Source organism: Mastacembelus armatus, chromosome 9 (genome assembly GCF_900324485.2).
Source record: "Mastacembelus armatus chromosome 9, fMasArm1.2, whole genome shotgun sequence".
NCBI lineage: Eukaryota > Metazoa > Chordata > Actinopteri > Synbranchiformes > Mastacembelidae > Mastacembelus > Mastacembelus armatus.
The window spans coordinates 23649776-23666237 of NC_046641.1; the positions used below are offsets into that span (position 1 = coordinate 23649776).

The 16462-nt window shown below is 44.4% G+C and overlaps 2 protein-coding genes across 5 annotated transcripts in view; both read right to left on the reverse strand.

The window, feature by feature from the left end:
- The window catches only part of fras1 (Fraser extracellular matrix complex subunit 1), a 184682-nt gene extending 178805 nt beyond the window's left edge, over positions 1–5877 (reverse strand). For all 4 annotated transcript variants that reach the window (XM_026321901.1, XM_026321900.1, XM_026321899.1 and 1 more), the window contains exons 1-2: positions 5311–5877; positions 2079–2110 (exon numbers count right to left, since the gene is read on the reverse strand). In XM_026321901.1, coding sequence (XP_026177686.1) covers positions 2079–2110; positions 5311–5398 — 120 coding nt within the window. In that variant the 5' untranslated portion in view covers positions 5399–5877. The remainder of the gene's footprint in view (positions 1–2078; positions 2111–5310) is intronic.
- Positions 5878–8888: 3011 nt separating this feature from the next.
- mrpl1 (mitochondrial ribosomal protein L1) lies at positions 8889–16260 on the reverse strand. The gene is made up of 9 exons (XM_026322626.1): positions 16197–16260; positions 14905–15013; positions 14417–14684; positions 12831–12914; positions 12439–12510; positions 12015–12126; positions 11815–11915; positions 11258–11339; positions 8889–9050 (listed from the first exon to the last, which is right to left on the reverse strand). Exons 1-9 carry the CDS (start codon positions 16225–16227, stop codon positions 8947–8949), a joined length of 963 nt encoding a protein of 320 aa, XP_026178411.1. The 5' UTR covers positions 16228–16260; the 3' UTR covers positions 8889–8946.
- Between the last annotated feature and the right edge of the window lie 202 nt (positions 16261–16462).

Genomic DNA, 16462 nt, shown 5'->3' on the forward strand with positions numbered 1-16462 from the left:
CTGTGCACATTTGCATTTTAGAGGTGACCTGATCTGCCGGCTGTAGTCCTGTTCCTGACCTTTAACCCGTCGAGTGATGAGGAGGTGACCAGGTGATCGCTTCAACCCTGAAACTCATATCCAATGCGGAAACACATTCAAAGTCATTTTAATTGCTAATAAATCATCTGAACTGCTGAGTCATTGTATGTTGCCTTGGAAAACAGCAGATTGTCAGCTCACATGCAGATTAGCACCTTTATGTCTTTTTCTGTGCATTTAGAAAACTACATCTGCACACCAGACCTCATCAGAGTCTAGAGGAGGCTGTGTTGGTCCCTGTGATTATTTCAGCCCTAACCACAGAGCCTCAGGGCTTCGACTGAGACCTGCACTTTAATCTGCTTTTTCCTATTTGTTCCTATCTGCCCACCGCTCCAGGTGTTGGGGGATGTTCTTCACTTTGAACTCCAGAAGGGCCTTTTCCCCCAACTGTGTTCAAACATGCCGGGACGTCCCACCTGCCTCCCTGCCCTCTTCTTTTTCCCACAACCCCCCTCTTTTCCCGGCTCCTCCACCATTCCTCCCCCTCCCCCTCTTCCCTCCGTACACGCCGACTGAAACACTTGTGTCTTTACGTCCTCGCTCCGACAATTATCCCCTTCAAAGCAGTGGAAAGTAACACGGGGAGGCAGGATGTGCTCTCAGGTGTGTTAGCGCTTGCTGTTTTGAGCTTTACTGTAATTATGCTGATAACACAGCAGGACTGAAGCCGGAGTTCATCATTATTCCGCCTGGGAACCACAGCTCTCCTGCTGAGGACTGTGTTTAAGGGGTTTTAACAGAGATCACCAGTTGTTGCAAGGCACAAATGGTGTTTTCGTAAAGTGCACAGCAGCAAATTCCGTTTCCATTGACCAGTGAGAGGAAGCAGAGCTGTCTGAAGGCTGAATTACCGTAAACTGCTCAGTGTTTGGTCTCTCACCCTCCTCAGGGAGGAAATCCTGGCACAAAGCCTCACAAACAACCATCACACCTCCTCTGTGGATAAATCCACTGGAAGAAATGAGAACAAATCAGGCCCAAATCAGCGGCAGAAAAAGCGTCTCCTGTTACTCTGCAGGTCTGAGTTCACGTTTGTTCACTATAGAGCTGGTGCACGTGTGGACGCAGCTGTAATAAACTGTCCCAGTACAAACGGCAGCTGTCACACAGTTTCCAGTCTGTGCACAACGCAGCTAAAAGCATGTGGACCCTGTAATTCTGATGATATCTGAGACAAAGGTATGTTCCCAGCCTCCTGGCTTCAGTCTGTAGTTGTTGGAACATGCCAGAGCTTTGACCTCAGCCCTGTTCAACACCTTCAGGACGACCTGCAGCACTGACGGGACAGACATTATCACCCAGCATCAGTGCTGGGTCAGTAATGACTTTGTGCTGTAAATCCTCACATCCGGAGCAGACGCCGTTAGAGCGAGAGCTGAACACGTGTCTCCATAAAAGAGCTACAGCAGCTGTGCGGCGCTCGGGCGGTGACATATTAGGGCCCATTTCTAGGAGGAGAAAACACCTAAAACTTGACTTTTAAAGTCACAGAAATGATGCTGGTGCAGAGAAACACACCAATAAGTCTCCAGCCAGGACATGAGGATCTGGCAGCACGGCTCAAACAACACAAGACAAAAGCAGATCTCAGAGCAGAGGCCAGGATGTTGGCCAATACTCGGCAGAACCGCGGGAAAAAGCTCCTCTCTAACTTTGAAAAGAGCCTGAGCAGCATCAGTCTCTCTCATCGCCATTATCAGCCACAGAGCCAGCATCCGCCATGCATTATAGATGAGACACATCTCCTCCGCTACATCTCAGACAACAGGGACCGTACAGCAATCCATACTGATAGTACATCCACACTTTACCGCCTATCTGCACATGCACACGTGTCCCTGCTCCGGCCATCAGTCACACAGTCCTCTGTGAATAATGCAGGAGTAAATACTCATCAGGTTTACAAATGGACTCAAGAACCAGAACTCATGAGCAGGTTTTAACCAGTGACACAACAGGGGTAGAAAAGGGCAAGTAAAAGGTGGTGCACCTACCGCGTACAGCGATCCCCCGTGGACACAGGCCCCTGGGAAGGCACAGAGATAAGACAGTGTCAGTGTTAGAGTCCCATCGTGATCACCTGTGGTCTTATTGATAAGTCAAGAAGCCATTTTTTGTTTTTACTTAGAGATTATGCAAATGATGTGATTAATGATGTGACTGCTCAGGTCAAACAGCAGATCAGCCTCAGAAAGGACGAGGAACCGTTTTCCTTCAGACTGTGGGATGTGGGTGTTGGTAACTCAGACAATAATCTAATCAGTACATCTCTTCAACACTGAGAGAAATGAAGGCACGGACTTCCCCCGGGGGGAGAATAATTCAGACACATCCCTGCAAATCTCCCTGACTTGAAGCTAAACTGTGAAGTCACCAGAGTTTAATGGTCTCACAGGATTCAGTCTCACCAAATGTGACCACAAATGATTAATGAAGGTTTGCAGGGGGGTTTTTGGTTCCATCAAAACCTTGTCAGGAAACACTCTGAGGACCCAGACTGCCTCCTTATCCAGCCGAACTCAAATCGGCCCAGTCTGGTTGGTTTCCAGCTTCCTGAAGAAACACCGGAGCTCTTTCCTCTACGGCTTCACTTAATTTGATTCTGGCTTAATTAGCCTGCTGATTAAAGCTTCGCTCAAATGTGACGATGTGATGCTTTTGTCATATCTGATCAGAAACTGAAGACTTTGCAGGATTTTTGTAGAAAACAAGAAGCATAAATTCTCCATCTTTAGGAAACGATTTACTGTCTGACATTTTACAGACAAATCAATGTATCAATAAAAAAAATAATCATTAGCTGCAGAGTCAGCGCCGAGACCCGACCAACATCACCGTTAGCAATGCTGGCAGCATGTCTGACTCCACGAGCACAAACATTATTGTTTTATTGTCTTCACTGTGTTTTCATCCTTAAGATCCTGCAGTTTCAACACTGGCCCTGAATTACACTGCAAACACATTTGATCAAAGGCCCAGATTTCTAAGGTGCATGGAAACGTTTAAATCCCGATGCTGGTCCTCACTATACAATCGATTTTGACCACCCTGAGATTCAAAGTGACTCAGAGACTGTTTTGGCTTTGGTACACTTTGGGGGGAGGACACAAAATGCAGGAAAATCTAAAAATGTATAGATTTTGAATGGAGTTTGGTTTGTGGTGGCAGATCCTGGAGGGTTCCTGAAACCTCAGATAAGAAATTCTGCCCATATTTAAATATTTCCACAAGATGATTCTAGTAACTAACAGAAAGATTCATTTATTTTTCATCTATTTTGAGAAATGAGATAATGAAGCTGCGACCACAGGGTTTTAACAACTGATTTCTCCTCTCTGAGCCTGAACGCCTCACAGCCAGGTCTTATCACACCAACATTCACGTGACGACGCTTTTGAACGAGAACCCTCCACCCCAGAGGATTTTCTCTTCAGTGACTCTTCATCAGGTGGAGATGTGACTGTTCAGGTCGCTGGGATTTATCAGATTTATCCAGTTCTGTTATTTTGGATCTCAGAAAATGTTCCTTTGGTGGTGAAAGACACAAAACATCAGGTAAACTCAGTTAAAGTTTTTCATTGATGCTATTCGTAAAACTACAGAAACGTAAACTCTGACGTCTGATGTGTCCGAACTATTTCAGTCACACCAGGTAAATTTACCTGGAAGTCTGGAAACGAAAGAACACGGAGAGTGAACCTCTGACACTAATGTAAGATCTTTACTTGACCCAGTTTCAACACAAAGTCTTCACATCCTTTAACCTGCAAGTCAACTTCAAAAGCAGCAGCAGAAAGTGGAAATAAAACCTAATGAGCTCGGTTCAGTGCCAGCAGAAGCAAAGTCCTGGGGGGGGTGAGACTCTACTGTGGGACAGTAATTCTCCAGATGCTCACGGCCACATCTGACTTTATTCCATCCACAGTCCTGGGCTCGGTCTTCATCCAATCCACCAAGCAGCACTTAATATCAATAACATTTCAACTTTCAGAAGTGCTCTGCTCTGCTCGCCAACACCGGCGGGCTCTGTTCAGCCGAAGGAGGCGAAGGAGTATCAGGTTTTTAGAAGAGTGGGAATTTTATTGGATCATGTGCTGCAGGGCAGATTGGATGTTTGCCGAGATGAAGCTAATGATTTTGGTAAAAAAAAAGAAGGAGAAGGCCGAGTCAGGTTGTGCTGCTGGACGTGAGCAGGTTCCAGGCTGTAATCTTATTAGGGTTTATGTGAGGACTGGAGGGGGTCAGCTGTGCAGACCAGCTTTACATTAGTCCTCTGGTGGGAACCCAGCACCTGCCTGTGCACAGACCTGATGCAGTGCTGAATAGTTAAAACGGTGCAGAGGCCACAGGACCAGTTTCATTTAAAGACGTGTCTAAACAGTTTTTAGAAACAGCTCAGACAACAAGTTGACTTCAGATTCCTCTGCAGCTTGTTGAACATCTGTGTCTCTGAACATCTGCACAATAATCGTCCATGAGGCAGATTATGGTCCCACTCAGAGAAGATTCATCCGTGGCTGCAGGCAGCATGAAGACCATCAACACATTCCTGCTCGGACCTTCTCTGAATTACCTCTGAAATACTTTGACTCTCACTGAGAAGAGGTTTGATGATTTACTGGGTTAGATCAGGTTTTGGATCAGACCAGAAACTGTTCCTGCAGCTTCTCAGTGGTTCCACTTAGCACAGGTGTAAACATCATATGCAACTTTCCCTTTTCAGCCAGTTTTAACACAGGTGTTAACATGTGACTTCACCTGCAGATCACCTTCTCGGTGCATTCTGGGAAGGCTTCCAGTCTGATGTGGGTGCTGCTTCCCCAGCATCATAAACAGTCATGAATCCTCATCTGCAAAATGTGTCGGTGCTCAGTCACACATCAAACCATGAGAGAGATTAGTCTGAGTTCATTACTTTTCTCTTCGGGGAAACACTCAAACTTAATAACCTGCTCCCACAGCAGGGTCCTGGCCCCTGCAGGGCAGGCCCTGGACCCCCTCGGTAAACTTAGGGAATAAACTACCTTCACTGGATCAGCGGAATCAGCGACAAACAGAGAAACTAGAGTACGACACAAGTTTCCGTGTGCACAGATTCATGAGGAAAAGAAGACCACACGGAACTAAATCTGCTCAGATGAGGCGTGCATGGTGGTCCCTAATAACCCCTGACCCACGTCACAACCCGAACAACTGCTTGGGTGAAAACAGACCAAAAATACCAACCGTGAATCCCGCGGGGGACGGTGAGGATCACAGCCAGGGCGCCGGTAAAAATCCACCATCCAGTCATGGTCGCTGCCAAAGAGGGCATTAAATCCAAATGCAGCCAGGAGGAAAAACGCGCGTCGTGCGTGTGTTGGTGTCTCTGGCTCAGAGGAAAGCAGTTCTCATTGTGATCTACAGACGCAGCAGAAAAACAAGCAGTAAAAAATATCCAGGAATCTTTCAAAAGAGCGGAGAGACGGAGCGCACCGGGTCCGAGTCCTGAGCGCTGCGCTCCGGGCTGGAACACGGCGCAGCCCCGAGCCCTGGAGAAGTGTCCACCTCCTCCTCTTCCTCCTCCTCTTGCTCACGGCTCGGCCGCCCGGGCTCAAAACTCTGCCAGAAAAGCAGCAGATGCGAGTTGGTCTGTCCTGATCCCCGGAGCAGCAGCGGCTTTAGGAGCCGAGGCACATGACGACGACAGCGGGAGAGGGTCGGACTTTCCGCGCTCCTGCTGCGAGCGTTGCGCGGCGTCTGGAGTGACTTCTGGCGGCGCAGCGTCTACTTGTCTTCCCAGATCCCCCTGCACCCTCTTCTTCTTCTTCTTGTTCGCCCTCCACTCCTCTCTCCAGGAGGACGTCCCACCTCTCCTCTGCTGCCCCCTCCACCTCCACCTCCACCTCCGCCACCCACCTCGCACACATATAATCTCCCATGATGGCGACTCTGCTCCTTGGGGATTAAAAGATGAGGCAGAGAATTAGTTTCTGGAGGAGAATCTGTTGATGAATGAAGAGAAAGCAGATCATCACTTTAATCCCATTTACAGCTGCGGAGATGAGGTTCACAGAATAATAAATAAACTCACTTTATCCAATTTAAACACGGTGTTAGAAGCAGCAGGACGGGACAACAGGACACTCGCTTCTCTAGGTTTTGATGGTACATCCTGTTAGTCTGCCCCAGGTCTAAGCACTTTATCTCACACATTTAATCCTCTCTGATATATTCTCATCCCATTACATCCAAGGCCCTGGTGACTTTATGCTAAAATTGAGCTATACTTCACTGTAAGTCTGATTTATCGTACTTACACATACACCAAGGGGACTTTGGGTCTTTATAGTGACCTAAACAATCTTCTAAACAATGACAGAAAGTATCAGGAGACAAAGACTCCTCTTTCTTTAACAAAGGCTGCCTGGTGTGGAAAAGTTCAAACTCAAAACAGAAAGTGAAGAAGTTTTGGGAGAAGTTGATGATAAAACTCCAGCTCCGACACTTCACCGTGACTCTATAAAGCCATTTGTGTTGTTGATGTTGGTTTTCTAATATTTCAGTTCAGTTCTGAGGGATCCCCTCAGTCATATCAGCTGATGTCAACACTATTTTTATCTGCCTGTTACTTCAGTGTCAGACCAACTGTGGCACTTTGCTGTTATGGTGTCATAACTACCATAATCACAGTGTGTATGTGGAGCTTTATTCTGATCCTATCCCCAGGTGCTGCCGCTGTAATGATCCAGTGTAGTTTGATTTCAGTGCCCTCACTGTAACTGATTTCTAGTGGCTTTATTTCTGAGAAGTGCTTCATTCAGCTGATCTTCTGCCCCGTGTGCAGCTCCTTCTGTCTGAGGGTGTAATGTTTAATCAGAGGGAGTGCAGCACTGAGATTCCTCAGCGTCACATGGCAGTAACCCGACCTGCCCTCGGCCCTTTTGTCTTCTGCCAAAAAAAACAGGCGTCAGAATCAGTTTTGCCTTTGAACACTGGTTCTTCCTGCAGCTATTTCTAACCAGGCTCCAGTGACGCAGTGGAGGATGTATCAATACAGATGTTACATACAAGCATATATGATATTAAGTCAACAAACTAAAGTTCCTCCTTGTCAAGAGGAAATTTATCAAAGTCATTTTCATCGTTTCTACTATTTTCTCTGCTCCCCACTGCAAATCCTATTACTTTAGCTGCTGCAAGGCCTGATTCCCCACAGCGGCCAATAAAAATTCCACTTATCTCAACCTCGCACTGAATATCAATCTGCACAGCATCACAAGACCAACGTCTGACTGACTTTGCTAATTCAAGTCACAGTCTGAGCAGACGTCCTGACTGGCTGTGGTTTGGGACCAGTGATACCTTTCCATAATAAACAAAGAAAGAAAGAAACAAACACGCTGGAGCGGCTCTCAGTGCAGAAATAATGGTCTTTGGATCAGAAACTGGTTTCTCTTCACTGGTTTAACGTCTTTAGCTTTAGCTCGTAATCCTGAGCCTGGATTAACAAAGATACATTCAATCCAGGAAAAAGCAGATGGAGCAGCTTTAAACCTGAGGCCTACAATGACAATACTGACCTAACGTTGCATTTTCTGCTTAGGACGACACAGGATGTGATGTGACAAAGAAATCAGGATAAAATCCCTTTGTACCTGCAGCACCATCAACATCAACCTCCAGAAAAATGCTGCTTTTATGGTTCTGTCTCCCTCGTCTCCAAGAAAACTGATTCTTCCACAACAGCAGGTCCCATCGTTCAAACCCAAGCTGTAATAAAGACCATCATATATTATGCAGATTACATCTCTAATACACAAATAAATAAACAGGGTGACACTTTCTAAACACTGATGGTCCCACATGCCTCCAGGACTTATTTAACTTCTCATCACCGTTTATTATATTTCAGATGAGTTGAGCTGCAGCACACTGCAGGAAGCCCACACTGCCACCTGGTGTTCACACTGCAGCACTGCACCAGTGGCAGCAGCTAGATCTGTCTGACATATTGTGTTTCTGTGCCATTAAAAAACAGTGACAGGTTGACAATGGCACACCGCTGTGCAAAAAAGCCTGAGTCACTTTGGATGTTTACTATTACCCACTGCACAACAAACGTCAGGGACTCGTCCGATTCTGCAGCAGGGGCAGAAGAACCAGGCTCAGAGCAGCAGGAGTGATGCGGCAGGTGCTGTGGCCCCAAGAGCCCTGACCTCAGCTCCATGGAGTCCATGTGGGAAGAGACAGAAGACACAGAGACGGCCTGCAGTCCACCTGGACAAACTGCATGTGGACTGAGAACAGCTGCTGGTTTAAAGGCAGAGGACGGTCAGAGCAAACACTGAACCGACTCAGGGTTTTCTGTTTGCTGCTCCTTGATAAATAAAAACATATCCACAGCATTACTTTATTTTTATGTTACTGCTTCAGTATCTTAGGTTCTTCAGTGACTGTGTCCATTTATGATGAGATTGAAAAGGAGAAAATTAAGTTTTCCAAGTTAAAACCCAATAAAACCAGTTGACAGTAGTAGTGCCTAGTAGAGTGAACAGTGGGTAAGAGAGTTTCTAAAGAAAGGAAGTTAATTAAAGGTCACGAGGTCATGCTGTGCATAGAAAGGAACAAAGAGGACATGCTGAGCTACCAAACCTGCTGGACTTCAAACACCAGTAAAAGTCACACATGAAAACCTTGTGGAGCCTCAACTGCTGCAGACGTCCTGAAAACCAGTAACAGGACAGTGACGGCTCTTCTCTGGGCTGTCACCTTCTATGTCTCGTCCTTCCTTTCCTCTGAAACAATACGCACCAGCCCTCAGGAGCCAAACTCAGAACAAATGTTTTATTGGCCACAGTGAATATATACAAGTCAAACAGGTCACTCCTCCGTTTTTGCTGCTGCTTTCGGTAAAACATCTTCACTCTTGAACCACAGAGCTTCACTGGTCTGACTGGCAATGATGGCCCGCTCGATGAAAGGCCCTGAGGTGAGGAAGAGGAGGAGACAAAGACCTTCCATTAGGAGCCAGACCTCAGTAACAATGTGCTGTGAGAAGTTATTTAGAAGTTAAAACACTTAAGAGTCTCCCTGGATACAGAGCTGAAAATAAAAGACAAGGAGTGTGAAAACTTAATAAATATCAGGCTGCACTTCAGTTTGCATGAGATTATGTTAAAGAGCTTTCACCCACACAGCCTCTGAACACAGACACACACACAGACACACACACAGACACACACACAGACACACACACACAGACACACACACAGACACACACACACTCCCTGCAGTCTTATTTCTCTCTCATCAATTTTCTTTTAAACTTACTTTGAGTTTGAGCAGTTATTTCTGCACCAGTTCCCCTGCTGGTTCACATTTTCTGCATTCAGGTCTTTATTTATCAACAGATGGGTTGTGCTTTTGTCATGAATAATTCCCATAAGCCCCCTGGGTTTTACTTCTCTTGCCCACACATTGCATTTCTGCTGTCTTTTCTCAGTTTTAAGCATTTCTGTGTGGTTTCCTCTCGTTTCTGCCCACGCTGCAGCCATTAGCTTCTGTCCAAATGACTTTGAAAGACATTAGTGGAAATGAAGAAAGAACTCAGCTCTTCATGTGGCTAATTCAAGTTAACAGTAAGTATTCTGGATTTCCACATTCTGATCCTTGACTTGTGGGTGCAGAGGTAATTAAATTCTGCCCTGAGTCCTTGTGCGCCTCTTGTTGAACTGTAATGTTTGTTGGCGCAGAGTTCAGAAAAGCCCAGGTGGTTCGAGTCAAGACGTCGCCATCATCACCAAAAGCCGCTCGCCGATGAAATTCACCAGAGTCGGAGTGAGCGGTTGCTGCTTTGTGCAGCGAGGCGGGCCGAGCAGAGCGTTAACACGTCCAGGGTGAGCGGTGACGAGTCTCACAGGGATCATCCCAGGACTGAAAGTGCACACATTCCACTTTACTGCGAGCATTTAACAGAAGCTGCTGTGAGTGCTGCTTTTCGCTGAAGGAAAAAAGTTTAATGACATTTGCCAGGGAAGTTTACTTTTTGACTTGTATGGTGGATAATTAGCCGAGAGAGACGTTTGTGAAACGTTGGGCCGCGCTCTGTTCTCCACTGTGGTGCCCTACACGCGGACAGCAGCCTGAAACACCAGCAAACATCTGAAAACTGACGGTGAAGCTCAGGGCTGCTGGAAGATGTGGCCAAAGGCAGCTGGAAAACACATGAAACCATGACTCAGTTCTTTGTTTAGGGGACGTATGATTGAATGGCAAAGTGGTTTCTCAAGAAACAGATTCAACAGGAAGAGGAAAGTAAAGAGTTCTTCATGGGTCGGGTCAGAAAGGACCGCTGGCATTAAAGCTTCCTTTGTTAAAGCTCTGCAGTTTGTTTCAGTGGGGGCACGGTTAATGACATTTTATTTAGCCAGCTCAGAGTCAATTATTTTTTAGATCATTTAAGCCACTCGCTCTAATGAGGATCCATTAACTGATAATTAGACTCTGCATCGACCAGGAAGCGAAGAAAACAGAGAAATGCTCCGATCACATCGGCACAGGAAGAAGGGGCTCATTTCCATTTCACGTCTAGGAAGAACAGTTTCTTTTCCCACTTTCACTTTGATGTTTTCCTCGACTACAAATCTGTTGACCATCTTCAGATCCATATTAACCCTCATTAGTTTCCACTCATTCCTGAAACCTGTTGTATGATCCATCACAGTCAACGTGAAGTCTGCATGATTTCTGGAAGCATTAAATTAAAAAAGCAGTTGAATATAAAAACTTACAAAAATAAAGCTGGCAGGATTTAAAAGCTGTTCTTCTCCACAGCCATTGTAAACATCAGCCCTGTGCTTTTAATTTGAAATGTACTTTATATGACTGTTATATTACCCCTTAATTCAGCAACATTAGGAAGAAAAAGTGACTTGCTTTTCAGCAGCTCGGTTCATCCCACGGGGTGCAGGATTAAGTTCTCCACCTGCTCGGCTGTAAAGTGAACCAGAGAGCGAAACCAAAACCGGCAGAGTCGACAGAAGCCGGAAGGATCTGAAAGCTTTTCTTCTCCACGACCGTTCGAGCAAATAAAAACCAATCAACAACGTACTGTTCTATTCCGATGAGCCGTTAAACACAGAGCTCATCCGCTGCTGCTGTGGTGACCCTGTGTTGGTTTTAGTGGACTTACCCATATTGGCTGGTTTGTGGGAGCAGACATCTATGAGCACAGATTGCAGGTTGGCATAGATGTGTTCTCTGGGCATGTCGAGCTGTGCAGAGGACAGAAAACAGCATGAAACAAACAGAACTCAGGGTATTTTATGAGTCATTCAGTCAATCATTTCTCTTCTTCTACATTTTCTGAAACCTTTTCGTTCACACAAACTAAAAGGACTGAATCTGCCAGCTGATTTCTGAAACTCTGAGTTACTTCATGAACTCTGGCAACCCAAAGTGTAGATGCCACAGTGACAGATGCTCATTTAGCCCATTCAAAATAAACTTCATGACTAACTACACCCCCACCATTTCCTGAGTCTTCTTCAGACTGCACACAGTTTCTGTTCCAGTACATCCACACTGTTTAACTGGGATTTCCTTCTTAGCTTTGCACACTTGGATAATTTAAAAAGGTACAACTGGCTCTTCGCTAGACACCAAAACCCTCGTCTTGCTACGCCCTCACATGGCTGTGCTCGGACATCACTGCCACGGAGAGAGCACACTTCATTTGTTGGGACGTACCGTGGCTATCTGGGTCTTAACGCAGTCGTCGTTCTCCACCATGTACTCATGACCAGACTTAAACAGCTCCAACATCTTGGGAATATTGATGCCGACTGAGCCTGGGTGTCAAAAAGAAGAAGGAAGTGACGACAGTTACCCTTCAGACGTTTGTCCTCCTGAAAAATCTGAGTGACACATCGTGTTGACCCTTAACTTACCTCGCTTGCTCTTTGGAAACTTCTTCCTCAGTTTGTTTTTCAGTGGTACGAGCTTTGGCAGGATATCTGGAACGGCCACGTAGAAGTCTGCTGAAATCTCATCATCTAAGATCTGGAAATGATTTAAAGTCACATTAGATTCAGGTTCAAAGGAGTCTGGACCGCAGACTGAAGACAATCCCGAATGTGCCGACAGATTGACATGGTGAAGTTGACGATGATGTGCACACATACACTACCACTCAAAGGTTTGGACACATTTTCTCATTCAATTCAATGGTGAAGTGCGTCCAAACGTTTGACTGGTAGTGAATCCGTTTATACTGTCAGGTGGAATGAATGTGCTGCCATGTAAATAGCAGAATTATCCTGTAACTCTCTCCTGTACCCTTTAAACACTGTGAGACAACTTGAACCAGCTCACCTGCTGTATGAGCTCTGCTCCTCCAGTAAACGCTGCTCCGTTCTCCTGGGCGACTTTTGCCTGATTAGCATCCTGCAGAGAAAACCGCCGGTGTCATTCATTATGGTCGTTAACATGCACATCCAAGTCACAACCCACAGCCCGGGCCGCTTGACAGGAATATCAATCACAGGCTGCTAGCAGTGTAGGTTTCTGTGATAAAAACATCCCGACCAGAGCCCACTCATTACAACGTGGAGACGAAAAGGTGCTGCTGCTGCTGCACGTCGGAAACATGCTCAGGCAATATTAAAACAATTCATCAACAACAGACAATCAATTGGCTATGAAATTAAAATTTAGCTAGGCTGATGAGGAGGAAAAGAAAGCTTCAAAATAAAAGTTCCTTTTACCTCAGTGAAAACTAAAACTCTGTTCATCTCTGTCTTGAAGCAGTGAGGTAACTGAACGGTGCTGACGAAGGGGTCGACTTTTTTCTGTCAAACAATAAAAAAATCAAATGATTAGAAATTTCAACAATCAGCTGCTACAGCAAATGAATTATTTGTGAGAGAACATAAGAAAAAGAAGGGATGTCAATCATACACCAGGTTTAGATAATCAAGTATTAAGTGTATCCCACCATTGCTTAAATTTTTCATCTCTCTGTAGTGTATGTTATTCATTATGCATAGAAACATGAGGTGTGCACAGTCCTGCAGAGACAGAGTCAGAGTCTGTCCCCACACAGGTGTCTGGACGTCACAGCTGCTCTGCAGTCCTGTGATGTAAAAAAGTCAGGAGGTTTTAAATCCTCTTTATCGCACTGTTTTTAGCTCTGAGTTGTGGAGGCGAGGTGTAACAGTAACAGCCAGAGTGGGAAAGTGCAAGTCTGACTGCTAGACTCTGTCTCTCACAGACACTTTGGCAGGTGATCATTTATGATGACACCGTTTTCTAGTTATAGGTGAAAATAAGCAGGTGGTCAAAAACACAATCTTCTAAATCAATAGGAGAAACAGAGAAGAGTAAAACATAACATTTCTCAGAAGACATCCTGTATTTTTTACTGTGTTTAACATTTAACACAAAGTCTCCGTCTATATTTTTGAAGACATCCACACTGCCAGTTCATTAGGTCCAACAAACTAACGTTCAGATTTTACTAAAAGAGGTGCTGCTACATGTATTTTAGTTATCTCTTTGTCTTAGTCCATAGTTTGTGGAGAGGCAGAGGGTTGCAATAGATGTCGTCTACTGGACTCAAACTTGGTGCACCTGCTGAAACCAGTTGGTGACTGGGCTGCTGCTGAATATAGCTAACTGCATTAGACAGGTGTTTCTATTATTATGTCCACCCCACTCGGTGAAAATAGGCTAAATAAAAGAAAGATTTCTCCCAGGCCAATAGTTAGAAATATTTTCTTTATAAAATTGACTTGGAAGTTTTTTTGATTAATAAGTTAATTGTCAAAAATAAATGTCCATCAGGGCATCAGTGATGCCTTTAAGTGCTTGGAGTGACAAACAGTAAAAGAGCCAAAAGAGATTGAGTTTACAACAGTATGTGGCAAAGAAAAACAATTTCTCAGCAGTGCTTTTGCATTATCATTATTATTATTATTATTATTATTATTATTCTTGCTTGAAAATGTGTTTTTTAGCTGTTAATGAATAATTGCAGGCAATTTTTCTGTCCATCAAATCCACCAACTGTTTCAGGTCTCGTTATGTTAGAAAACTGCAGCAGTGAAATGCAATTTATACAGATTTTTGTTAAAGTCTTGTAAGGAGCTCTACAGGGAACATGGGTGAAGGGTTTAATAAATGGTAGAAGAGAACACCTGAACAGGAGGCGCAGTCCATCAAAACAGTTGGAAATGTGGTGAGTCACAAACAAATGAACACAGTAAAAAATAGTATGTAAAACTTTAACCAACCAGGGACTGTCAACATTGTCCAACAAATGCAAAGAGAACAAATGTGTTGATGCCGTTACCTTTTTCTCCAGTTTCATGTCCAGCCTCAGATTAAGGTAGACGGGCTGATTGTGAGGAGTGAAGTCCAGGACCTGAAATTTCTTCAGCATGTCAATGGCATCTGCCGCATCATGGATCGCCTTGGGGTAGTACCTCAATATGTACACGTCATCCACAGGCGCCCACGCCGTCTTGCCGAAAGGCTTATGTCTGTCTTTGTCATCGATGACCCTCTTCTCTTTCTTCACCTCCTTCTCTGGGGCTTCTTTCTTATTTTTCTTTAGTGCCCTGACAGCAACGGAAAACAAAAAGAGAAACACTTAGTTGAGAAATATAAGACCTACCTGGGATTGTTTTCATTTCATGGTTGTCATTGCAAAGATTTTTTTCTCTCTCTACCAGGCAACTCAACAGGCTGAATGAAGATGAAGCACAATGCCACTGAAAAGTCTCCCAGGATGGAGACCTTTAACACAGGTTTTACTTTACTAAAGGTTTGAAAACTCACTTGACGGCTGCAAACGTTCTGACAGGAAGGCTCCTCTGTGCAGTTTGTGTGACACCTGTGTAGGTGGGACCCGAAGTGCTCAGCAGCTGTGTCTGACATCCTGCTAAAACTGGAAAAGAAGCAAAATGCTGCATGTAAAATGAAAATGAGCACAGGTACAGACAAAGATCTTTATCGAACAGAGACAGATTTTGAGAGGGTTCTGTGAGTTTATAAAACACACTTTAATTCTCCTCCAGCAAGTATCTGTTTACTTCCACCAGATGATGCTGACCGTCAAGCATTACAAATGAGTCACAATCTCCCCAAAGCACCATCAGCTCGGTGCACTGGATATAGGGTCAAATGATGCTGAAAAATAAACGAGTATTGTAACATTTGACATGAGTTTATCTTCTATGCAAAGAAAACAGCACAACTAAGTTCATCTGTGCCAAAACAAGTTTATGTAATTTGCATAATGAAATAATACGCTAATTTTTGTCTGTGGCGGAAAACATGCCTGTGACATGCGCAGTTTAAGGTTCAGTGGCTTGTAAGAGAAAATACACTCAGCAAATTTAAACCAAGTGTCAACTTATTTAAGGAAAATGCAAATTTCCTGTTTCATGAAGGGAAGAGAGCTGGAGCAGGCTGAATCATGTCGATGTGGTCGTACACCCGTTTCTGCCACAGCTTCACAGTGAGCAGGACACAAAGCAAAAAAAAAAATAAAACATCAGTGTGTTGTCTAGTCCCAGGCAGGAAAAGCCAGATGACAGCTAAATTTTAATTAAACCCGGAGATGGTCTGGATGGCATGCAGCAGCTGATTTTAACAATAAAACACCTGAGACTTACAAAATATGAACCGAACGACACAATAACTTTACCAAATATATGATTTGTAAATTATTGGCCCATCTCTTCTCTCCCGGGTACAACATGTTTTGGTTCAAGGACGATCAGAAAAGACCAATGAATCCACAGAAACACCGGGTTTTCATTTAATTAAAAGCTGCTTTTATTATTTAATCCATGCCGAATTAAAGGGAATTTAGCGGTGATTCATATTTTATCTCTTTCAGTGCTGTTGTGTATGTCGCATTACTGAAAACCGAAGAGCCCGTAAAAATCAGATATTTACGAATTGATCATTGGCTAAGAGGGCTAGCTAACAGGCTATGAACAGGTTGTCCTCTTTGCTAAACAGAAACACATTTGAGGTCAGTTAGCACATCTTGCTCTTAGCAAAAACACCATCGATTTATCAATTGACCGATATCACATCAGATACAACAAAAACCAGCTGACCTTTCCACACAGTCCGCGTGCAAGTTGCCATATCTGTGAATACCGCTGGTCCGTGTGAAAACAGCGACACTTCTAAAAGGTTCCGCCCGAGAATTAAAACCAAATCTCCATAGGAAAAAATGCATTTTTATTATTATCCTTCCAATTGGAAACCAACCTGGTTAAAAAATATACAGTATATACATGGTTTATTTACGTTTGATATACCAACATTTACTTATTTTAGTAAATGTCTGACTCAGGATCATTTGGTGCTTCCAGAAAAT